This window comes from Myotis yumanensis, unplaced genomic scaffold, assembly GCF_028538775.1.
Source record: "Myotis yumanensis isolate MYYU_CA2020_CCGP unplaced genomic scaffold, mMyoYum1.0.hap1 SCAF_8, whole genome shotgun sequence".
NCBI classification, from domain to species: Eukaryota; Metazoa; Chordata; class Mammalia; order Chiroptera; family Vespertilionidae; genus Myotis; species Myotis yumanensis.
In genome coordinates this window covers 21,200,546-21,224,515 of record NW_027223759.1, presented here as the reverse complement: position 1 = coordinate 21,224,515, position 23,970 = coordinate 21,200,546, and the positions used below count along the sequence as shown (strand labels likewise).

Genomic DNA, 23,970 nt, shown 5'->3' with positions numbered 1-23,970 from the left:
TTAACCCCAAGTGAACTGATGAATTTCATCCCTCATGGATGTGCTGGGGTCCTGGGGAACCAAGCCTGGGAGGTGAGACTCAAATGAGAGCCCCCTGGGGGCCACAGGTGGAATCACTGTGGCTGGAGGTGGTGAAACTCTTAACTCCGGTTGTGAGAAAGTGCTTGGAGAGCAGGCAGGCCTCCGGAGCTGGCCCCATCTGATGAGGGAGAAAGGCTTGGAGTCCCCGGGGATCGGCCTCTGTGCATCTCTCTTTGGGTGTGAAAACGAGACCGGAGCCTCCGATCAGATGCCCAAGCCATTCTCCCCTAACAGGAGCCTCCTTTGTCCCCCCTCAGACAAAACCAGCCGGGGGCACAGTGGCCCTGGGGGCCCAGGACAGAGGAAGCTCTGTGCCTACCCTGAGCCAGGTGGGCCTTCCTCCAGGGGCCTGTCCCCAGGGGGCTTGTGGCTCTGACCTGCTCTCTGTTTTCCCTGACACCTTCGCTGACTGCCTCTGGGAAGTTTCCTCTTCTTCTCCAGTTTCTCCAGGGAAAAGAGTGCCCTCCGGTCCTGACCCAGGGAAATCTTGGGGGGAAAGGCCCAGAACAGCCCCCTCTCTGCCAGCACGGCCTCCATCCTTCTTGGCTCTGACCAGAGATGGCGAACCTTTTGAGCTCGGCGTGTCAGCATTTTGAAAAACCCTAACTTAACTCTGGTGCCATGTCAGATATAGAAATTTTTTGATATTTGCAACCATAGTAAAACAAGGACTTATATCTTTGATATTTATTTTATATATTTAAATGCCATTTAACAAAGAAAAATCAACCAAAAAAATGAGTTCGCGTGTCACCTCTGACACGCGTGTCATAGGTTCGCCATCGCTGCTCTAGACTCTGGTATCTCCTCCCTGGCCTGCACTCAGCATCTGGGTCCCCAGGCTACGTGAACAAGAGTGGGTGTGGAGAAGAAATTCTTCTTCCTTCAAGCCCTGGCCAGGCCCACAGCACAGCCTGCCTCTAGCCTGGACTCTAGCCAAGGAGAAGAGGCAAAGGAAGAAAGAGCTGGGCCCTAGGGGGCGGAGCAGAGCTGGGATACAGTGCTGGGGTCTGAGGGAGCCTGGGCAGGGCAGGGAGTTCCCAGAGAATCCTTTAACCCTCTAAAGTTGGTGGCCACCTTTGTAAAAGCTCCACTGGGAGGGAGAGGTGAGGAGCTGGGGGCTATTATCAGGCACCCACATGGGGGCTGAAGAGCAGTTTACGTCTGACATGAGGCCCATTTGATGGAGCAGGCCCTGCCCAGGTTCATCCTGATCCCTCACTTACTCCATGTTTTGACGTCTAATACATGGTCCCCTGTGTCTGAGCATCCGAATCTGGTCCGTTCCATGGAGCCTTGTATCTCTGTCCCTGGTGCTCAGGGGGCCTAGAAGGAGAGACGGGAGGGAGGGGAGAGTTCCCGAGCATCCTATCGGGTGCCAGATGCAATTTCTGGTGCCTTGAGTCCTCTGAGGAAAAAAGGGATTGAGAGGCAACCTTTTGGGATTGGACTCCTCCCCACCGCTACAAAACATACAAGTTTAGGTAAAAGAGGAAGCAAGGGGGGTCCTTGCTGAAACCTTCCAGGAGGTTCTGGGAATCCTCTAGTGATAGAAAAAGAATAGAGGACTTACTTGTGATTTTTCCATGAGGCACCAAACTCCCAAAGAAGTACTTCTGTGTCCTGTTAAGGTTGTACACATGGAGGACAGGATTACATTGACCTTTAGGAGTTGAGCCACCTGGCATGAAGCTATGTGGGGTGTGGAGGGCCAGAGGCTGGGAGGGGAACCTGGGGAGAAGATCCAGGCAGTGACAGGCCTGACTTCATGTCCGCATCAGCTGCTGACTCTCTGCTTCCTCTCTGGAGTCACTGGTTAAGGACACCTCCTGCTGGGCATTGGATGGAAATGAAGGACTCTCTGCCCTTCTGAGCCCTTTTGACAGGATCTGCTTGTTGGAAGGGCTGGATTTAGCCATCTTTTCCTTCTCTTTCTTCCCACCCCTCTCTTTTTCTTCCTTCTATGTTTGATGAGGCCTTTATGCCCTAAGTTAGCGGTTCTCAACCTGTGGGTCGAAACCCCTTTGGGGGTCGAACGACCTTTTCACAGGGGTTGCCTAAGACCATTGGAAAACACATATATAACTACATATTGTTTTTGTGATTAATCACTATGCTTTAATTATATTCAATTTGTAACAATGAAAATACATCCTGCATATCAGATATTTACATTATGGTTCATAACAGTAGCAAAATTACAGTTATGAAGTAGCAACGAAAATAATTTTATGCTCACCACAACATGAGGAACTGTATTAAAGGGTCTCGGCATTAGGAAGGTTGAGAACCACTGCTCTAAGTGCTGAGAAGACTTTAATAATTCTCTTAAGAACGTCATCTTGTCCTGCTCTCTAGTCTAGGCAGGGCCACACTTCCACTGATCTATCTGAAGAACTTCTTCTATTTAAAAAAGTCAACAAGTGATTCCTTTCCATTAAACTTCATTCCATTTGCTATGGATTAAAACCCATTTTCTCAGTCTCACATCATAATCCATTTCCTCTCATGCCTGGGTGGGGAGACTGTAGAGATGGTAGCCCCCCTTCAAAAACAAAAAACAAAAACCGGAAGAAGGCCACCTCTTCAGGCCTGGAACCGACTTCAGCAGCGCCAGGCACTTTGCATGGGCCTGAACAAGGCAGGGCCTGCTAGGGATGGGCTCGCTTTAGTGATCCACAAACCACAATTTAAGTAATAAGGGTCTCTAGATTCTAGACTCTACTCCACTTACCTGATGCATCCTCCCTCCCCTCACCAGTTTTCATACAGAGCCTTCGTGTGTGTGTGTGTGTGTGTGTGTGTGTGTGTAAGAGAGAGAGAGAGAGAGAGAGAGAGGTCCCCCTTATTGAGGGACTGTTAGGGACTGAGGAACCTGTCTGTCTTTCTCCTCTCTCTAGCTATACACTGGCAGGGTCCTCTTCCTTTTCCCTCTCTGTGTTTCTGCCCAATATCTCCCAAAGCGCTGTGCCTACTGCCCTGTCTCAGGTGGGGGGCTGAGTGGGCTAGGGTAAAGCGGGCTTGGGTCAGGGTCAGCTGGCTGAGAAACCTCAGCTCCTCAGGAAGGAGCCCCTGGTTACAGCCCCACGAGTCTGTCTTTGTGTCTCCATCCTCCTTGAGGAAGGGGTCAGGGAGACAGCATTTCAGGAAAAATGGCCCTGAGATGGTGCCCAGGGAGTCCCAGGCCCAGGAGTGCAGACCATAGGGGGTGGGAGTTGGGGGAGGGGACCCGGCTGGTGCTCCAGTGGCCTGTTGCTGCAGAAGAGGCCCTGGCAGCTCCCCACCCCTCCTTTCCTCTCTGGGCTTGGCTGGCTGGCTGCCCTCCCAGTTTCTCTGCAGCAACAGAACCAGGGACAAAGCTCATGGCTGCCTCTCCACCTCTCCGTGGTATGTCTGTGGGTCTCCTGCCTGTCTCTCTCTGTCTTTGTCTCTCTCTGTGTCTATTTCTTTCTCCCTCCAGTCAGAGCCCAGCACCTCTTTCCCACCTCTGTCTTCTTCCCTCTCCTTAGTTCCAGGGTGACAAAACCGTCACCCCAAACAATATTCCCGAGAGGCCTCTGTTCACATCATCTGAGCACAGCAGAGGCGGAGAAGGATGGTGGACACAGGCAGCACAGAAAGTGAACAGGGCAGTGAAGCCCATGCCCCTGAGCAGGAGACTGTCCAGCTGGAGGTGACCCGTCCAGCTCTCATTCATCTGAGCTGGTCCAGCCTCTGAGGCAGGGTCCCTTCCAACCTGTGGGGTGTTTGGGATCTCAGAGCTCCCTCTCTCCTGGAGTCGGCTGGAGAGAGATCCAGGCAGAGGAGTGGGGTGTGGCAGGGTCAGAGGTTGGCAGCGAGTTGGGACAGCGGGCCCAGTGGTATTCAGCGTCCCCATGTGCACCCCTGGGTCCATGGATATTTTGGCTTCGGTCGTGGAAGCCAGTGGCTTCCATTTCAGTTAATCACATTATGCTCTGGGGAGCAACATGGGAATTGGACGGAGGTCTGGAGGGAATCCACTCACGCACACACGCACGCTCACTGCAGCGGGAGCACAATGCTGCCGCCGCTGCCCCGGCTCGCGCCGCCGCTGCGCCTTCCCCGCAGGTGGACGCCTGGCGCCGCCCCCGCCCCGTCCCGACCAGCTTCTGCGCCGCTCCCTGCGCCTCCGAAGTTCCAGGGGTGCCTGTGCCCGCCCCCCGGCCCGCCCGGGAAACAGGCAGGCCGGAGGCCATCACGCTCACGCGGAGGGGAGGAGAGAGGGAGCAGCGGAGGAAGTCCCGGAGGGTGGAAGCGCCTCCCGCAGGGGTTTCCGGGGAGATGGAGGCGCGTCGGGGTCGCACCGCCGGGCCCCCACCACGCTCCTCCTCCTCCGGGTAGAGGGGTCCAGACACTGGGGCTGCTCCTGCCGGGCCGAGGATCCGGGACGCCCCGGGGCAGGGCTCTTGTCTACCTCCTCGCCCACCCGCCTCGCACCCCCAAATCCGTTCCCGCAGCAGCCAGTCCTCTTCCCCTGACCCTCGCGCCCCAGGCACCCACCCTCGTCAACATGACTCGACTGAGCTGGTGCTTCTCCTGCGTGATCGGATGGGGCAAGTATTTCTTCTCCTGCCTCCTGCCCCTGCGCTTCTGCTTCTGCCTCCGCAGCCAGGTAATGTACCGCCTCACCTAGCACCTGCCCCACCCACCTCAACGGGCATTCTCCTTCCTCAGCCTCCTGGGCTTCCATTGATCATCCTCCCACCTCCCTCGGAGAGCCCGTCATGACTGTTGTTAGCCTGCCTGTCAACAGAGTTTGGGGATTCCGGAGAGCTCCCACCACCGCACGGATCCACAAGGGGGAGTGGCCGCCTTTCCCCAGCGCACAGCCCTCCCTCTCCCTGGTTTGAAGTCTGAAGGATGGCACAGGGTCTGTGGGAGGGTGGTGGAGATTTGGAGACAGGGGACCTGGGGGCCTTAAGCATCCTTCCCATTTCTATGAAAGGGAGGGTGAGTTCCTGGGTCCCCACTGAGGACCCAGCATGAAAGCTGGGCACCAACAGAGTGAGATGGAAACGGGGCTGAAGGGCTGTGGGTGTCAGGAGGGATTCCCATCTATTCAGGAGCATAGAGGGACCCGGGAACTGGATGGGAAGAAGATGGGGGCTGGGGCACCAGGGTGGGGCAGTAGGTGGGGTAGTGGGTGAGGAGGGGTCTGGTGGGACCTGCAGTGCCGGGGTGGGGCGTCCTGGTTGACCACCTTTCTCCCTGGGATCCTTGCAGAGGAGATCATAGACAGTGCCTTCCGGGCGCATGCGTGTGTGTGTGTGTGTGTGTGTGTGTTTGTGTGTGTGTATGTGTGGGGGAGGGATGGAGGTGGGGGGGTGGGGAGGGGGCACAGGTGGGGGCATAGCTGGCTCAAAGAGTAAGGAACTGGAAAAACTGCACATAACCTCAAATTCTCCCCTGAGGGGCAGAGAGAACCCCAAAACATGACCTTGAGCTCCAGGAGGCCTTCGGTGAGGGACTGGGGTCCTGTAATGGGGCCTGGCCTTCTGATCCTGTCCTCTCCTTTAGGGACCCAGAGCGGCCTTGTCCTGGAAGAGGGGGCTGAATGTGCCTCTCCGGTTAAGAGTGCCAGCTGCAGCGCGAGTCTGCGGGTCTGCCTGGCTCTACCATTTACTAGCTGTGGACCTTGGCAAGCTACTGCATCTGCCTGTACCCTAGTTTTCTCTGGTATAGAATGGGTTGCTGTGAGGATTAAATGCATTTAAAGCATTTACCAAAGTGCCTACTCCATGGTAGGTGTTCAATAAGAGTCGAGGATATCTTTATTATGATGATGTCTTTGCAATGCGGACCACCTCCTGTAGACCTCAGGCAGGCCTGATCTGGGGTAATGGGGAGGGAAGGATTTCTCCCAGTATCCCTTTCTCCCATCATCTGGATGGGAAGCATCCTTCCACTCCATGAGAAACTGCCCCTTGGTCTCAGTTTCCCTCTTTGCCACTCCGCAGTGGGGAAAGGTGCCAGCAGGCGTCCGCCCCAGTCACCCACAGAGTGCTTTGAAATCTTCTAGCACAATGCACCGTCCCCCAGGATTGGCTGGGAGGCAGGCGCTGCAGCTGTGGACCACAGGGATGGACCCCCATCCACATTCCAGTGGGCTCTGAGTTCAGATGCTGCACTGTCCGGGTTTTCAGATATGAGAAAAGGCAGCGGGAAATGGCCACGCAGGATCAGGTCAGTGGTACCCCAGGCCACTCAGCAATCTGTCCCCCCCTCTTATTTGCAGAGGTTAGAGGACGACCTAACCTTCTGGGCCAGGATTTGAGCTGCGGGCTGGCAGTGAGGGCCTGGATGAGAAGCTGCAGCGGCCTTCTGCTTGCCTTTGAGGGCCCGAGTCAGGCAGGAAATTAGAGCTGAGGAAGAGATCAAGATCACTGAATCGGACTCTGGGAAGGATTTTATTAAAAATTGTTGGAATTAGGCCCAGTCACTCCCCCGACCCAGGATGCTGGTGGGGGGAGGAAGGGGAACGGGATGTGAATGATACTCCTTCCTGTGTCAACTCGGGGAACTGAGGCTCAGACAGGGCCTGGTTGGAACCTCGCCTTACCTGCCAAGGAACATCTAGACTGAGGAACAATGACCTCAGTCTTGCACCAGTAATGGGCATGGGGGCCAGGGGCAGGACCTCCTCTACCCATAGGGTGCCTTGGTGGGCTTTCAGGTGAGTGCCCTTGCTTTGGTCTGATGCTTCTCATGCCAGGCTTGATGAGAGGAGCATGGATGGGACTTCAGTCTCCACTCACATCCTGGCTGTACTCTTGTGCAGTGAGCGTCTTGCGCAGTGGTACATGAGGCTCTGCTGGGCTCTGAGTATCCAGAGCTCGGAGGCTGAGTGTGTATGGGGAGCAGATGAAGTAACCTGGCTTACCTGTGGGCAGCAGGTGCCAGACCCTGTCCTCACTCAATCCTGGGCCCCAGGTCTTGTCAGGACTACGGTTTTTCTCTTCTTGTTGGCTTTTCTAGAGTCACTGGAGAGTCAGTTGGTTTCATCTTGACCCATGTGGCAGCACTGTCCTTCGTGTCCCTCTGGTCCCCCCCCCCACCCCCCGGCATCACCCCCTGATCCAAGCCAGACCTGGGCCTGAGTAGCTGATTTCTTTCTGAGGCTGCAGCACCAGCCCTTGGATGAGGAATGGGGAGCTGGCTAACGCATCACTACAATACAGGACCGTAACTCCTAGGCCCTGGGTGACTGTATTGCTACAGGAGCAGTAGGAAATTCTTGGTCCCTGCAAAATGGGGAGCCAGATGCCCTGGACTCCATTCTCACACCTATTAGCTGTGTGACTCTGAGCAAGTTGCTATACCTCTCTGTGCCTCAGTTGCTGCATTTGTGAATTGGGGACCGGTAGGAGGCTTACGTGCAGTACCACATTAAATGCCTGGCTAGTTTCCCCCCTCCCCTCAACCCCCTATTCCCTCCCAGGGCAGAGGGCAGAGTGCAGAGTCTGAGGGGGCAAAACCATATAGATACAGTTGCCAAGTGCTTTGGTGTCAGATTCCTGTGTCCCGTGCTTTTGGTATCTGCAGTTGGACATTGGAGAGGAACCCCAGTGCCAGCTCTGCACCCCCTTATTTGATGGGAGGCCCCTGGGGCTGGCTGGGAGGAAGGCTTTGGTGCGTGCAGCCCAGTGTGGAAGGCAGTGGGCTGCAGGGTTGGCAGGAGAAAGCTGAGGGCATGACAGTGACTGGACAGCAGGTGCTTAGGAAAAACATCTAGAGTCACTAGGGAGCCAGTTGGTCTCATCCTGACCCCTGCGGCAGCCCTGTCCTTGTTGGACCTCTGTATGTTCCCTCCTACCCTCATCCTCCGCCCCAAGCTAGACCTGGCCTGGGCAGCTGGACGCTTCCTGGGAATTCCTGCCCACCCCTCTCTCCACTGCAGTGTTGTCATCTGTGAGACAAGGGGGCTGGATTAGGTGAGTGGTGCCCCAAAGGCGACCCCCTCCCCCGCCCCACGGCAGACGTGTTTAATTTGGCAGGCAGAATGGTTTAAAAAAAGAAAACGCCAACATTTAAAAATTTGCATTTTTCTCTCATATTTTATAGAAAAGATTTTATATGATGATATAGATGTGAGGCTTCTCTTGATTGATCAAAAGATCTGACGGGGTGGGCTTCTGTAGCTGATGGCACGGTGGCTCTCCCTGAGGAGTGCACATCCCCTTTAGCTGGGCCTGCCCTCTCCAGGTCCCTAAAGACCCCTTGCCTGCTCCTCTCATGTAACTTCTTTCGGGTTCCGGAAGGCTCTGAACTTTACTAATTGCCCTGACCATGACCACTATCTGAGCCTGAGGTCTTTCTATCTCTGATGTTCTGTGACACTCAGATTCTGTGACCAGTGGTGACAGAGGAAAGGCTCGATGCCACAATAAGAGATGGCTAGACAACAGGAAGAACTTTTTGATGGACAAGTGCCAAATGGTAGGCAGAAGGAATAGGAGGGAGCTGGGCCTTGGCCTTGGATAGTTGTGGCATCACAGATGGTGGAGCTGGAAGGGACCTTAGTGACCAGCAGCTTGGTCAGTTTGTATAAAATCTTTTCTATAAAATATGAGAGAAAAATGCAAACTGGTCAGGTGAGGAAACTGAGGCCAGGAGGGAGAAGTGCCAGGCTAAGGCTTATAAGGCCGTCACCTTCATTCCTGCCCTCAGTCACCCTTCCCGCTGCCTCAGCGCAGCCGGCCTCTGGGCCCAGGGCCAGCCCCAGAGCCTGCAGTCCTGACTGTTTCTTCAGCTGGCTGCTGACCCAGGGGCTGGAGGGCAGTGGGTGGTGAGCAGGGAGGGCTCTATGTGCAGAGGGGAGAGTGGAATTATACACAAACCTGCTGCAGAAATGGCCAGGGCAGTGGGTGGTGTGGCACAGGGTAATGGTGGGTTCTGAGGCCTTTGGGATTTCAGCCCAGAAAACCCAGCCAGCCCACCAGCAGGTACCTGATGTCTGCTGCGTGTGAAGCCCTGGTCCAGGCAGGGGTGTGTACCCCAGGATGAGCGATACTTAGGCCTCTGGAGAGTTTGCAGCTTGAGAGAGTTTGGGGTAGGGGTGGTGGTGGGAGATGGTGCTGAAGATGAGTGGGTGTTACAGGCCTGTGCAAAGGTGTGCAGGCTAGGTAGGCCCAAGGGCCTTTGAAGGGGGCCAGAGGGGAAGAGAAGAAAGGTTTGGGGAGGGGATGGTAGATGGTCAGAGTAGAAAAATTCCTTAGGACCCATTGATTGATAGATTGATTCATTCCTTTTTCAACTACGTATGTCAACCTGCTGTATGGCAGGCTCTGGGGATGCAAAACACGGGACATGTCCTTGCCCAAGACACGTTCTCTGTGTGTGGGTGGGGGAGGGGACCCCAGACTGTGAAGGATAAATAATAGATAACAAGCTTGAAACAGGGCCATTACATATGGTTAGAGACACCTCAGGTGGCAGAGTTGAACATTCAGCAGGGAAGATGGTAGTTAGGTAGCAGGAGCGACTTCCAACAATGATTGGCTAAGATACAGGAGAGACCTCCATAGTCTTGGAAAAGAGGGGTGGAGGCATTCTGGGGTCAGGATTCCTTCAAGGGGACTCCTAACCCAGGGTCTTGCACTCCCATTTTCACTTCCAGTTGAGAGGACTGGGGAGGGAGCTGGCCTGGGGGCCGCAGGGCCCCCTTGGGCTGTGTGGGAGGCCAGACAAGTTGGTGTTACTGTGATTTGGTCTTTGCTCTCATTTTCTAGCATTTCTGGGAAGCTGCAAGGTGATTTCTCAGAACTCCCAAGACAGCTGCAGGGAAGAGGCTAGCAGGGCTGGGGATGGTGGCTCAGGGATGGGCTCAGGGCTCTCAGAGAGGCCACCAGAGGCCGCTCCTCCCTGCTTGCCCTCTGCTCTAGCCAGTAGAGAGGGAGAGCTTGTGAGAGTGTCTCTATGTGGACATCCGCAGAGGTGGCTGTGGGGCCAGTTACACTGGTCCATTTCAGTGTTGGCTAAACTGCCAGCTGAGCCCCAGCAGGCTTAGGAGGGGGTCTCAAGGGGCACTGCGATTCTGGCAAGGGAAGCAGGGCAGAACCATTGGCAGCCCCATACCTCTGCAGAAAGACTTGGAGAGATGTGAGAAGGGACCCTGATCCTGCACCCTATCTCCTTTATCAGATCAAAGACTCTTAACTCGGGCCAGGAAGGAACAGATGAGAGACTTGCTTCAGTGTCTCCCGATTTCTCAGCATCACCAGGCAATAGAGTGCCAGTCCCTTGAGCAGGGCACCACCTGCATGACCACATCACAGCCTTTTCCCAGGCCAAGTGTGAATGCTTCCCTCTCATTCTCGGGGATTCCCTCTCATCCCAGGTAGAATTCTTGGCTGGACTGTGGGCTGGGAGCCAGCACACCTGGCTGGGCAGGTCCACCTGAGGGGAGAGGCCGGGGATATGTAACTGTTGTACGTGTGGCCTGGGGCACGTACAGCACTCTCCTGTGTCTGCATAGGAGCACAAACAAGAGCGCTTTCTTGCCAACTTACTCAATCCAAGAAAATGGTCTCAGAGTGCCTACTCTGGGTGTGGCCCTGTCTTTGGCCTTTTGTGTGTTTATGTGAGTTGGACCGTGTGTCCTGGTGTGTGTGTCTACAGAAGGGGGTGGGGCTGAGCCTTCTTGTCCTCCCCTGGAAAGCTCCAAAAAGCAGAACTGGTGATTCACCAGCTCCACCCACCCTCTCTTGGTCCAGCCAGGCCAGAACGCCGGCAGGAAAGTTTTTTGAGATGTGTATATGGGGATCGAGACAGTAAGGGCCGGGGCAGATTTTGTTGACTTTCTCTGCAGAGCTCCCTGAGAAGACATTTGGATCCTGTGCCCCTTTTCTTCCCACCCTCTAGACCCCAGCCATTGTCCCTGGGCTAAGGGAAGGGTACAGGGGAGGGGAGGGCTGGTGGGCAATGCATGGGACACTGGGGAGAAGTAGGCAGTGGAGTGGTGGGAGGTGAAAACTGGGCCCTGGGAGGGGGAAGAGGGAGGCGGAGGAGGAAGTGGGGAAATGCAAACCAAATGTTGGCCCAGGGTACAGTCAAGAAAAACAGACTCTCGCGGGAGCCTGGAGCGGGGCTCCCTTTAGGAAGGGCAGGAAGGGCTGGGACAGATGTTTGGAGAAAAGAAAGAAGGAAAAAAAGAAGTAGGAAAAAAAAATTGGAATGAAATGCACAGCCTGGGGGCTGGGCCCTTCTCCGGCAGTCTCAGGCTTGGTTTCTCTTGTGTTAAGACCTGTAGCTGAGTGTGTGCAAATGAGTGTGTGTTTCAAAGGCAGGAGGGCCAGCGTGTGTCCTTTGAGATGGGACAGTGCCAAGGAACTCCGGGGTGTGCAGACTGTGCTGTCCTACGTCTGTCTGTCCATTCATCAGTGGTTGGGGTGGAGGGCTCTGCAGTGAGGAGAGCAGACTCTAGCCCTGCCAGCAGCAGATCAGAAGGCAGGAGAAGCTTCCGTGGCTCACAGGACTTGTGTGTCTGAGGGTGGGGGTGCGGGTGGGGGGTGGTGGCTGTTTCTAGTAGTTTTCCCTTTGCTCTATCTCCTTCACACCCCCTGCAAAACAAGGCTTTTGCCTCCCACCGCCACCAGTGGAGCCTACAGGAGGGCAGGAGGGAGGAGACAGGAGGCTGGGACAAGGGGGTGGAGTGGGGGGAGGAGGAGGGAGGGGAAGCTGGAGGCAGGCAGGGCCAGAGGCCCACAGATGCTGGCTACGCGGAGCAGCAGCCTGGGACTTAGAGCTTTCTTCTGCCTGTTCGAGGGTCTGTGAGCTCAAGAGTGTCGTTTGCAGGCCCCGGACGTGGCCCGAGTCCAGGGCCCCCCGAAGATGACGTGGATCTGTCTGTCCTGCATGCTCTGGGTAGGTCTGGCTGCTTTAGCTGGGGTGTTGACCCCCACCCCCTTATCCTTCGCCTGAGAGCCCGTTGTGGGGGGCGGGGGGGAGTGTTGGTGTAGGGTGTGGTGGGGCCTCTCTGCCCCTATGGGCAGAAGGACAGACATACTCGAGTAGTCCCTCAGCCTGTGTCCTTCCCCATCAACAGGCCCAGGCTCTGGTTCTACAGCTCAGTACACCCCCACCCCACTGCTCTCACCCTCAGTTGAGACAGGAGCTATAAGAAGAAGGAAGCCACCAGGAAGTGTGTTTCTTTTTGGAGCCTCTCCTGCCCCTCCCGCTACCCCTTTAGTTGCTCAGCCTGAGTTTGAGGAGGGGCACTGGTAGGAGCCTGGGGAATAGGGAGATACTGACTTTGACAATGAAAAAAAGCCATGCTGGGGAGAGTTCTGCCTGATTCCATCACTTTTATCCCTTCTAGACCCAATTTCAGCTTCTACCTGTTGCCATCCTTTCTTCCATAGCCCCTAACCCTCCCCCTCCAACCCTCGCCCCCCCCCCCCCCCCCTCCCGGAGGCAGCCATGGTGTTCTCTTCCTCTCTCCTTGTTCCTAGGTTCAGGAAGGCATGTGTTGGGGCGAGGATGCTGAGCGGTGGGCGGGCAGGGTCTGGGGCCACATGGTGAGGGTTAAAAGTCTTGAGGCCAGTTAGGGGCAGAGTGGGGCTGAGAGGGTTTACTGCTGCAGGAGGGGTGGGGGCGGGGGCTGGAGACCCCTTAGAGGGGCTCTGGAGCTGTCTTGGCGAAGGCATGCACAGGGGTCAGGAGGGCGAGGAAGTCATCCCTGGCCGAGGTTAATGTTAGTTTCTGAGGGAGTGATGGCTGGCTTGGGGGAGGGGGCTTCAGGCCAGGAATCCAGATGTGGCTTTTCCTGCCCCGTTCCCTGTTCCCACCAGTCCTCGGCAGGGCCCTCTGTGGGCCAGGAGAGCTCAGGCTGAGGACAGTGTGGGCGATGGGACTTGGGCAACCAGGTGTACTTGGGCAGAGAAGGGAAGGGGGGGAGGGGCTCGTGAAGGGGTCTGGGTGGAGTTGGGGCTCAGGTGTGGGGAGGGGTCTGACTAGTAGCTTGAAGGTGCCTGGAGTGTCCTGCACAGAGGATGCAGCAGTGCTTTGCTGGGCTGGTGTTGACATCTGTAACAGGGATCCTTGACCAAGTTCACCCTCCAGGCCCGCCAGGCTCCCTTCCATGAGGTGGTCTGTGAGGGAGCCCTGTAGTGTGGAGGGTAGCCGTTCAACTTCCAGGGGTGATGTGCTACTGTGGATGGAGGACAGGCCACGACCGCTGAGGGGTCATGGGAGAAGTGCTTCGCCCCTGTGAGCCTCAGTGTTGCCACGGGCGAAATGAAGACAAGGGGAGGAAGTTGCTGAGAGGCAGGCATGAGTGCTCTACTGATGCTACGGCCCCCCCGCCCCCCTCCCCCCAAGAGCTGGGAGAGGTGCCAGGAACCCAGGGCGGTGTGGATGCTGCCACTGGGCTTCTCTAAGCCCCTCCACTTGCTACGTTTCCTACCCTCTCTCCTAGTGCCATCCCAGCCTCTGTCCCTCCCCAGCTCTGTGGCGCAGCCTAGTGGGCACTTTTCTTACAGGAATGGGAAGAGGCTGGGGGTAGTGGGCTGGCAGAGGGGTTGTGCCTGGATGCCCATTGTCAGGGAGAGCCAGAGTTTGGGGGCGTGTGGACTGGACAGATGCGGGCACAGTCCTGGCCATGTCAAGGTTCTTGTCCTCTCCTCCAGTTGCCCAAGGCAGTGTACCAGCCACCTCCCTCCCTCCTGGGTGGGCCTCAGTGAGTGTATATGTGTGGCAGGCAGTATATAGATGGCACCAATTGTGGAAAGGGGGCGCGGAGGTCCTGGAGATTTTGACCAGGGACTGTTTCTGTCCTGAGAAGCACCTGGTGGGGGGAAGTGAGTGGACTTTGACACCAGACAGGGCTAGGCTCGAATCCCAGCTCCATCATTTACCAGATGGGCAGCCTTGGGCAAAACATTTCCTTTCTTCAGCCTCAGTTTCCTGATCTGTAATGTGGGGAGAATAATACACATCTTAAATGGCTGGGGTAGGGAGAGAGGTAATGTATGTCAAAAGACCAGGTGCCCAGGCACGTAGTAAGTGCTCAGTAAATGCTGGTCCCTGCCCTACTCTTAAACCTGCTGTTTGGCTCGTGGGATCCCCCATATCCTAGATCTCATGTGAGGGGAGGGTGTCCCTGGGATGGCTGTTGCGGGACAGGGCCCCACCTCTGAGGCGCCTTACTTCCCAGAGACTCTGCCCAACTGTTCTGGGGCCAAGAACTGAGTGGGTCTGTGGCTTCCAGGAGGTAAGTTGAGGCATGGCCTGGAAGAGATAGGCCTTGTGCCCCAGTATGAATGCATGTCTGTCTATGTGTGCACATGTCCCTGAATGGGGACAGCTGCAAACCTTTCATCCAAGTGATGTATCTGTAGTGCATAGTGTTAACAAGCTCTAGGAATAAAAAGCACTTTATTAGCCGAGGAGCATAGGGATATATTATGCATAACTTGATTTTCTAGCAATTGCTCCCATTTGCCATTACATATTCCAGTATGGCTTATTTAGAAAATAATTACATGCCTATTAATCGAGGTTTTTGGTGCGCTGATGGCGTTAGGACTGCAGGCTCTAAATTTCAGAGGGGCTCGCTCAGCTCTTAGGAACCGGGAAGGGGCATATTAGGGCGGGGCTGAAAGAGCCATGAGGCAGGACTGGGCTAAGTGCAGCCCTGGCCCTTCCCTGAGCAAGCCGTGTGGCCTCGGGCTGGACACTGGACTTTCCTGGACCTCACAAAAGCTTGGACGTTATTCCCTGAGGCCACTTGCAGCTGCAGACAATGAAGTGTTCTCTCTCCTGGAGTTGGTGTCCTGCCCAGGAGTAAGCACACATTTTTGTCAGAAGGGTCCTCGTGAGCCCCCGGATTCTTGGGATGCAGTTCCTGCCATGTCGACCCCAATCTGACCCCTGGCCCTGAACTCACTCTCTCTGGAGTGTCATTTGCCTGAGAGGGCCATGTCCATCCGGGGCCTCCTGACCGTAGTGTTGGGAGCCACGCTGGCTTCATGTCACTTACTAGGGTCTCACATAAACCCTCTTTTTGCAAAGTTTTTCAAAATGACATTTGAGGCACAAAGGCAGGGAGAAATGCTGCACTGGTTTTCGGCAGCGTTTGGAGGAAGTGTGCTGGCCCAGAGTGTGGTGCCTGGGTTTCGTCCTGGCCTTGTCATTTGGTAGCTGTGTGAGCTTAGGCAAGTAGTTGACATCTCTGTGCCTCAGTTTCCCCATCTACCTATAGGGATGCTGCGTCTTAAGTGAGCTAATGCACACATGCATTTAGAAAAGTGTCTCACACAGTAAGAGCTTGAGAAATGACAGCTCTTATTATACATATATGGTGCACGGCTATGCAGTAAAGTAGAGTTAGAACTAGCATCTGGTCTGCAGCCTCCCATCAACAGCTGTCCATCCTGGGATACTCCAGGGCAGGGCATGTGGGACCAGTGCGGGTGGGGTCGTAAGAGCGATGTGAAGGCCCGGGAAAGGCAGGCATGCGCAGGCAGCGTGCACGGTGGACAGAGCTCAGATTCTGAAGTGAGCCTGCCCGGGCCCAAATCCTGGCTCTGCCACTTAGGAATGGTGTGTGTGTGTGTGTGTGTGTGTGTGTGTGTGTGTGTGTGTGAAGTTATTTAACCTCTCTGTGCCTTGCTGTGTACAGTTTCATTTGACCCTCACTGCAGTTCTGTGACAGGCGGGGATAACTCGTTCCAGTTTCCAGCTGTGGTGAAAGGGATTCCTGCCCAAGTCCATGGCCGACGGATTCCTGAAAAGAGGAAGGACGTGGGCTGGGGGCATTGGAGCCCTGGGTGGAGGGGACTGCTAGGGAGCAGCCAGCGATAGGGAATGGTGCTGGGGAAGGACTGTGACAAAGAAGCCATCCAGCCGTTCAGCCATCTAAGCACCCAGCCCTGGACCAGTCCATCCATCTCACAAAGGGCCATGGAGCGCTGACTTCCTTCGAGAAGCTTGCAGGTGTTGTGCTGAGGCTGGTGGTTAAGATAAGATGGGTGTTACCAAGAGGGGCCTAACCTGGCCTGGGGGAGAGCAGAGGTATCAGGAGAGACCTCTTGGAGATGAACTTTAAACTAGATCCAAAGATGAAGGTGAGAACTTGGTGATGCGAGAGGAGGAAGTGAGAATGGCTGAGGATGGCTAAGCCGGCTGAGCCGGCCAATAGCTGGCCTTTGGACAGAAGATGTAACTTCCAGGTCTTCTCTAGAAGGCCCCCGACAGGCCGCTGTTGACAGACTGTGGGAAATGGTGGTTGTCGTGGTTAGGGACTTGGGACCCTGCCTCCGACAGGCCTGGATTTGAATCTTTGCTCCCCCCTGCCTTCCCGTGTGCCTTGTGTCCCAGAGCAACTCCTTAGCCTGGTAGCAGGAGGTCGTGAGGAGTCAGCGAGGGAGCAGCGCCAGCCTCTCCCTGGCACCAGCCTGTTAATGAGGCTCAGTCTGTGCCCCCACTGAGCCCTCCCCCTCCAGGGGATGATTTCATTTTTGGGCACAAAAAGGGACTCAGGACTTGAGGCTCAGAAATGTTGGGACGTAGTTTATGAAGGAGCCAAGGGGGAGACAGAGAGCGAGAGCAAGATGCTCGGGAGAGACCATCCAGTCCAGGAACTGGTCACCAGATGGGATCCTGGGCTGCCAAGTCTCCACGTGCTCCTCTGTCCCATGGGAGGGGCTCAGTGCTGCTCTCCACCCTCTGCCCTCCTGTGGAGAGCTAGGCCTACTCAGAGTCAAAGGGCTTTCCTGCAGTCAGCAATGCCAGCACCTGTGTCTGCAGCTGGTGAAAGGCTGACCCCGAGTTCTCTCCTGGGAGGGCAGGTCAGTGGGAGCAGGGTGTAATTACACAAGGGGACACGTGGCAACAACTCCATTGGATCTGCTCCTTCAGACTTGTCCTGGGACACAGGGGACATGGAGCAGAAGTACTGCAGACATGGGCCACCCTTGGGCTGGTCCAGTGTGCACACAACAATGACAATATGAAATACAGGCCATGCTTACTATGTGTCAGGTGCTGTTCCAACTGCTTTTCAGGTACTGACTCCTTTGATCCTCACAGCAACCGATGAGTGTTACTATTATTAGCCCACTTAATAGATTAGTAAAGTGAGGCAGACAGGGGTTAAGCAACTTGCCCGGGGTCACCTAGCTATGTGGGGGAGCAGAGGTGAGTCAGATTGCATGGAGGGCTTTGATGGGGCATCAAGGTGCCACTGAGGACAGGAAGGGATGCCTGGGGATGCTAAACCTGAATCATGAGGAAGTGAGCAGACAAATGCAAACTGAGGAACATTCTGCAACACAGTTAGTGGGGACTCTTCAAAACATCAATGTCATAAAAGAGAAATCAAAAGGGGGGGATAGTGGGCCTGGATTAAGGCATATGAAAGAAACCCAGCGACTAAATGTAATACAGGATCTTGATTGGGTCCCGAGTCCAAAATAAACACTAAAACAAAGACCCAGCTAGAATGGGTCCTGTTGGGGCAAAAGGAGAAATTAGAGTAAGAACCGAATGTTGGATAGTATGGTGCTGTTGTTGAATTTCCCCGAGTGAGACGATTATATTGGGGCAGGGGACAGACACAGAGAAAGAGAGAGCAGGCACAAGTGGCAAAATGTTAACAACGGGTGAATCCAGGTGAAGGGCATATACGAGTTTATCTTTTCAGGAGCTTTTAGCTTTTGAAACAAAAAAACGAAGACAGTGGTGGGGAGGTTGATTCTGATAGTGGTGGTGGCGAGGGGGTACCTGGGAAGATCTTCCTGCGGGATGAAGTGGGAATGAGGCCTTCGAGGGTGCCTAGAAGCTAAAAGCCGAGGATGGAGGAAGGGCATCCTGGGAAGAGGGAAAGCAGAGCAGAGGCCCAGAGGTGGCTGCCTGGCAGGGAGTTGAGGAGTGGGTGCGGGGGATTGAGATGGCAAAGTGGGCTGGGTAAGGGCCAGCTGCTTCCCCTGTTGGCTCCAGAGAGTGCAGGTTGTATCCTGGATGTATGGGAGCATTTTGGGGTGAATGGTGGTGTCAGTAACCTCAGAGAGCTGTGTTCCTTAGAGGCTGCATAGAGGATGTGTGGGGGCCCCGTATCGGGGGTCCTGGTGGCTGTTGCTACAGCTCTGGGCAAAAATGACAAGGCTTCCAGGAGGGCAAAGGCAGTGGAATTAACAAGCACAGGAGGGAAGAGAGAATGTTTAGGAAGCAAATTTCACAGAGTCTGGCAACTGGTTTGATTGGAGGGTGGAGGGTAGGGAGGAGTTGAGAGTGATTCAGAGTTTTCCACCCGGGGTGACCAAGAACACCCCGGTCAGAACATTAGCTGGCTAGGGGATTGTGTGTGGGGGTGGGCGGGTAAGGAACATTGGTGTGTATGTGAAGGTGAGGTGGGATTGGGGGTAGAATGCTTTTGAGGTGCTCAGGGGACTCCCAGATGCAGGGCTACCTCTCCATTGTGAATCCAAGCCTCCCCTCCAGAAATGATGGCTGATGCCAACCAGGCCCTGGCCTCTCAACCTGAGGCGATGAGACATGGAGGGCTGGGGGCCAGGAGGCAGGGAGAGGGGAGCTGACCCTTCAGGGCTGTCCTCGGCCTGAGTTTTGGGGACTCTTTTTCATGAGGCTCACTGGCTCCCAGACTTCTGCCCTCTTGCCACGTCATCCAGGGGTCCTAGTGCTGGGCACAGAGGGCCGGGTTTGGGGGAGTGCAGGGCTGGGGAAGATCCTTGGTGAGGAAGCAGGAGTTTCTGAGCTGAAGGACCCCTAGGTTATCATCCCCTCCACCCACCCCCACCCAGCTCTCCTCCCAGTGGGCAGGGAGGAACCAACAAACAGCCTTTCCCATCCCGGGGCCAAGGCCTCCTGCCAAGGCTGTCCAAGCCAGATGTGCCACACCCCTCTGGCTGGGACGTGCATCTGGCAGGCCAGCTTGGCTGAGTGGAGGCTGGGAGGGAGAGGACCCCCTGAGGGCCAGGAAAGCCCTCTGATGCTCAGTGGGCTTGTCACAGGGCCAGGGCTCTGGGCTTAGAGGATGGGGCAGGAGGACTTCTGGGCTGGGCCCACTTTCCTTGTCTGGGTTCTGGCTCTGGAGGGAGGTGTGGCAGTGCCTCCTCTGCCCCTGCCTTTCCTCAGGCCCCGTAGGGGTTAATCCAGCAAGAAGGGGCTGGGAGTGCTTTGCGAGGCTGTCTGCCACTTGTCAGGAAAACGGTGGTCATTGCCATGACAAGCCACGGAGCTCTGCACTTGCTGGGCTCACTCACACCCTCTGCCTGTACCTGCAGAGTAGCCCTGGGCCAGGGCAGGATAGGTACCAGACCCCTGTTTTTCTTTTTGTCAGGATTTCAACATGTGATTGTTGGGACGTTCTCCGCAGCCCGTGTCTCATCATGCCTCCTTCCGGCTTCTGCCCGCTGGGCTTTGTTTTGCCTTCAGTAACTTCTCAGGTCACTGAGGTGCCTCCTTATAATGACGGCCCCTTCAGGTATTTGCAGATAAGAGGCTTACCCAGCCTAGACGTTCTCCTCCATCATCCTGGAGCCCTTCAGACCTGTGTGGCTGACTCACTAAGGTCACCAGACACCGCTTCTGTGCCCAGGGAAGCCAGCGCTGGCAGAATCCTTACAGTCCGGGGGTGGCCCTGCTTGTCTCCTTTCTGCCCCCAGGGTACTCCAGCCCCTCATGGAAGGGGCATCCCATTAGACATCTCACTCTCTGTACACGTCAGCATGTCCTGCCCCCCGCTTCCCGTCCCTCCATCTCAAACTGACCCACTGTTTCCCCGACTCTGCCCACCCCTCATTTTCATTTGGGACCACAAGGCCCAGAGAAGGCCACTGATCTTCTCAAGGCTGTTGGCCTCGAGCACAGGTCTCTAGACTCCCATCCCAGTGTCCCGTTAGCCGGAGAACAGGACAGGGTGGGGCTGGGCAGCAGTGCGCTGGGCCATTGTCGGGGGCTGCTGGGAGGGGTGTGAGGGAGGCGGGGGAGTGTATCTGCAACCCTGTTTCTGCTTTCTGAGCCTGTGCAGGGAGAGATGTTGTAAACTCAGATTTTATGGGGTTGGGCAGGCAAACCCAGGGCCCAGGAGAGAAGACGGAGTTTGCTTGTCAGCATGGAAGGTTCCGCCTGCTCCCCATCTGTTCACGGGGCGGCCAGGACCCTCTTTCATGAGATTCCACTGGCCCAGCTAGGCTTTGGGAGGAGGCCTCTTTCCCTGGGCTTTGGGGGAAGGCCTGGATTTGGGGTGTAGGCAGAGAAGTTTGGATGTAAGCTGGGAACAGGGAGTTCTGCCTGGCTTAGTGGGGTGGGAAGGGCGGGCTTGGAGGTGCCAGAGTAAGGCCGAGCTGGTTGACCTGTAGCTGAAAGCCTGCCTCTCCACACAGGCCTTAAATGGAACCCCAAATCCCCTCCCTACCCCTCCTCTCACCCCAGGCCTGGGCTGCTGCAGTTGACATTGGGCTGGGCCCCCTCCCTGGAATGTCTGCGACAGAGATTACCCAGAGGCTGCCAGCCAGGAGCTGAGATGGGAAAACAGACTGGTGAGACCTCAGAATGCAGGGACTTCCTGCCCCTCCTGGTGGCATGGGGACACTGAGTGAGGCCAGGGCTGAGCAGTGCTCTGCACCCACGCTCACCCACCCCAGAGGAAGCTGGAAGCTCCACTCCTAAAACCCAGCTCTCTGGCATCTCAGACCCAGGCCTTGCTGCCTGGCCCAGCCACCAGAGGACACTGCTGGGCTCCTGGCACCCATGCCTGTCCCTTCCACTCTCTGCTCCCCACCTCTCCCCAGGCTTTGCCTCTGCTCCTGTCTGTCTCCCACCATCTGCCTGTCTCTTTAAATTTTGAGACAATATCAAACTTCAGAAAAGTTGCAAATGAAATGCAAAGACCCTTTTAAAAAAATTCTCATCTGAGGATATGTTTATTTTTATAATCCTCACCCGGGGACATGCTGAGAGAGAGAGAGAGAGAGAGAGAGAGAGAGAGAGAGAAGAAACATCGATCAGTTGCTCTACCGGGGATCAAACCCACAACCTTTTTGGGGCACAGGACGACACTCCAACTGACTGAGCCACCTGGCGCGTGGCTGGGGCGACCTTCTTTTTCCTTGAGCTATTTGAGAGTAAGTTGCTGACACGATGCCTACCACCCCTAAATGCTTCCCTGATGTTCCTACAAGGACTTTCCCCTGCCTAACCCAACACAGCCATCAAAGTCAGGAAACGGACATTGATATGTGACTACCATCTCGTCCTCCGATAAGATGGCCAATGATGTCCTTCCTGGCATGGAAGGAATCCAGTTCAGAAGCAGCCATTGCATTTGGCTGTCGCACCTCTTCAGTCTCCTTCAGTCTGGACATCCACCCCGTCTTTCCTCCACTTTCACGACCTTGTCACTTTTGAGTAGTCCAAGCCGTGGATTGGTAGACTGTTCCTCAATTTGGGCTGGGCTGATGTTCCCTCATGATTAGCTTGGGCTTGTGACTCTTTGGCAGGAATGTGGCAGAAGCGATGTTCATTCTCTGTATGTCCCCCTGTGGCACACAACCACTGGTGCCGGTATCTTTGATCACTTGAATAAAGTGGAGTCTGCCAGGAAAAGTTACATTTCCCCTTGGTAATTTACAAGTGGGATGTGGGGAGGTGCTTTGAGTCTTATAAATACTCTGTTCCTCATCTTCCCATTTATCCAATTATTTCACATATCAGAATGGGTTCATTTAAGCCATTCCTATCTTATGTATTTTGATGCTCAGATCCTCCCCGATTTAGTCTTTGGGGGCCCCTTCAAGCTGGCTCCTGTGTCCTTTTGTCTGTCTGTGCCCCTTTGATTCTCCGGTTCCCTTTATAGTCTCTGTGTGTTTCTATCTAATCTACCACGTTCTCTGTGTGGGCTTGTTGGTCTTTTTCTTTGTCTCTGCCTTTATCTTGGTCTTTTTTCTCCTCTCTGTCTGACTCCCTGTGGCTTTTCTCTGTCTTCTCTCTGTCTGTCTCTTTGTCTCTGTCTCTGTTCACTCTGTCTTTGTCTTGTCTTCTCTCTCTCTCTCTCTCTCTCTCTCTCTCTTTCTCTCTCTTTCTCCCCTCCACAGTCTCTCTCTCTCTCTCTCTCTCTTTGTTACTCTGGCTTTCTGTCTCTCTCTCATTTTGTCTGTGTTTCTCTGTGTCTCTCATGGCTCAGTGTCTTTTCCCCAGGACTCACTACCACAGCTTCTTCAGATAGGAGTCCTGGACATGCTGGGTGTGTGAGCCTGTCACCGTTCCTGCTCTGGACAGGTTGCCCCCTCCAGCCCCGTCCTAGAGCTGGGAGGCCCTGGGGCAGGGTGCAAGAGGGAACTTGGAAGAGCAGATCCCCCTCCCTGGAGCTGCAGGGTCTGTGACCGCGTTTCTGTGTGTGTCCACGTGCGTGCGGACGGTGTTGGAAGCTCTGTGCCTGGGAGAGGGAAGGAGGGAGCTGCCAGTGTCTGTGTTCTGTGGCCCCTGCTGCTGGAGCAGGGGAATGGACCAGGTTAGACACCACAGTGAGGTGCCTCGGAGAGGAATGGAGTCTGCAGGCAGGGATGACTTCTCTGGGGAGTCCTCTGAACGGGGGACCTCAAGCGGGAGCAGGGTGGTTCTTAGCAGCGTTGGTGCAGGGCTTGCTCCCAGGGTGTTTGCCCATATGTTGTTACAAAGGACAGACAGAGCTCGAGGGGTGTGGTGCCCCACCTTGTGATGCCCCTGGTTTTGGTGGGAGAGTGATTGACTGGTCCAGGAGCTCACGGTAGGTCAGATATAGAGAAGGCTTGGACTGCTAGCCTGCCTCTCATATGATGTGTGTGGTGGTATAGCTTTAAATAGAATATTTAACATACTGAGATCTTCCTAATATAAAGAATAGAAAATAAAAATAAAGATGGAAGAAGACTTCTGGGCTGGGGCAGGGGATGGTAGTGAGGGTGAGAGGGAACTGAGGGGCATGGCATTCTGTGCACATGGGTAGAAGTTAAGGACTATCAACAGTAGATGGATAAAGGAATAAGCTCTAGTCAATGGAGTACTACACAGCAATGAAAAGGAGGAGCTACTGCTCTGTGTAACCAACCACATGGGTGAGTCTCACAGAATAGGACTGAGCGAAAGAAGCCAGGCATAAGAGTACACATGTATAATTCCATTCATGTGAAGTTTAAAAGTCTGTCAAAATGAATCTTTGGTGATAGAAGTCACAGTAGTCTTTACTTGGGGGGTGGGGTGGGGAGGGGAGGGATAGTGAACGGGATGGCCATGAGGGAACCTTCTGGGGTGTGGTCCATGGGGCATACATGTGTAAAATTGATATCGAACAATACATTTAAATGAGTGTACTTTGTTAATAAAGTAAATTAAAAAAAGTGATTAAGAAACCATGGAGGGGCCTGTGGTCCCCAGCTGCTGGGGTCTGCAGTTGTCCTCTAGGCCTCAGTACGCTGATCCCACCTGGGAGTCTGGGTCCCACCCACAGCTTTCTCTTTCCCTGGGCACCTCCTCCCAGAAACAGGCTCAGGCCTATGACACCTGAAAGGGCTCTTGCCTCTCCCTTTCCCTAGTCCTTGCTATGTCTTCCCCAGCCCCCTCACTCCTCTCCTGGGATCCCAGCCTGCTACCAGGGCTGATCACTGTGCCTTTCCTCCCACAGCCAGAGGATCTGGAGGCCCCCAAGACTCACCACTTCAAGGTGAAGACCTTCAAGAAGGTGAAGCCCTGTGGAATCTGCCGGCAGGTCATCACCCGGGAAGGTTGCACCTGCAAAGGTGAGCAGCTAAGGGGGCAGGAGAATGGGGGCATGTCTTCCTGGGAATGAGATGGCCTGGGAATGAGAAAGCCAAGTCCCAGTCAGGCTGGGACTTGGCTTTGCGGATTTCCTTGGGGTCTCCACCTGGTGCCTGG

The 23,970-nt window shown here is 55.0% G+C and overlaps 1 protein-coding gene across 9 annotated transcripts in view; it reads left to right on the top strand.

The window, feature by feature from the left end:
• The window catches only part of TNS1 (tensin 1), a 221,249-nt gene that overhangs the window by 20,641 nt on the left and 176,638 nt on the right, over nt 1-23,970 (top strand). For 8 of the 9 annotated variants that reach the window (XM_070422098.1, XM_070422097.1, XM_070422100.1 and 5 more), the window contains exon 2: nt 23,720-23,834. Coding sequence is in view for 1 of the 9 variants with exons in the window: in XM_070422104.1 (XP_070278205.1) it covers nt 11,932-11,964; nt 23,720-23,834 (148 nt within the window). In the remaining 8 variants the exon portion in view is untranslated. Of the gene's footprint in view, nt 1-11,855; nt 11,965-23,719; nt 23,835-23,970 lie in introns of those variants that run through there. The other variant, XM_070422104.1, reaches the window with a different exon arrangement.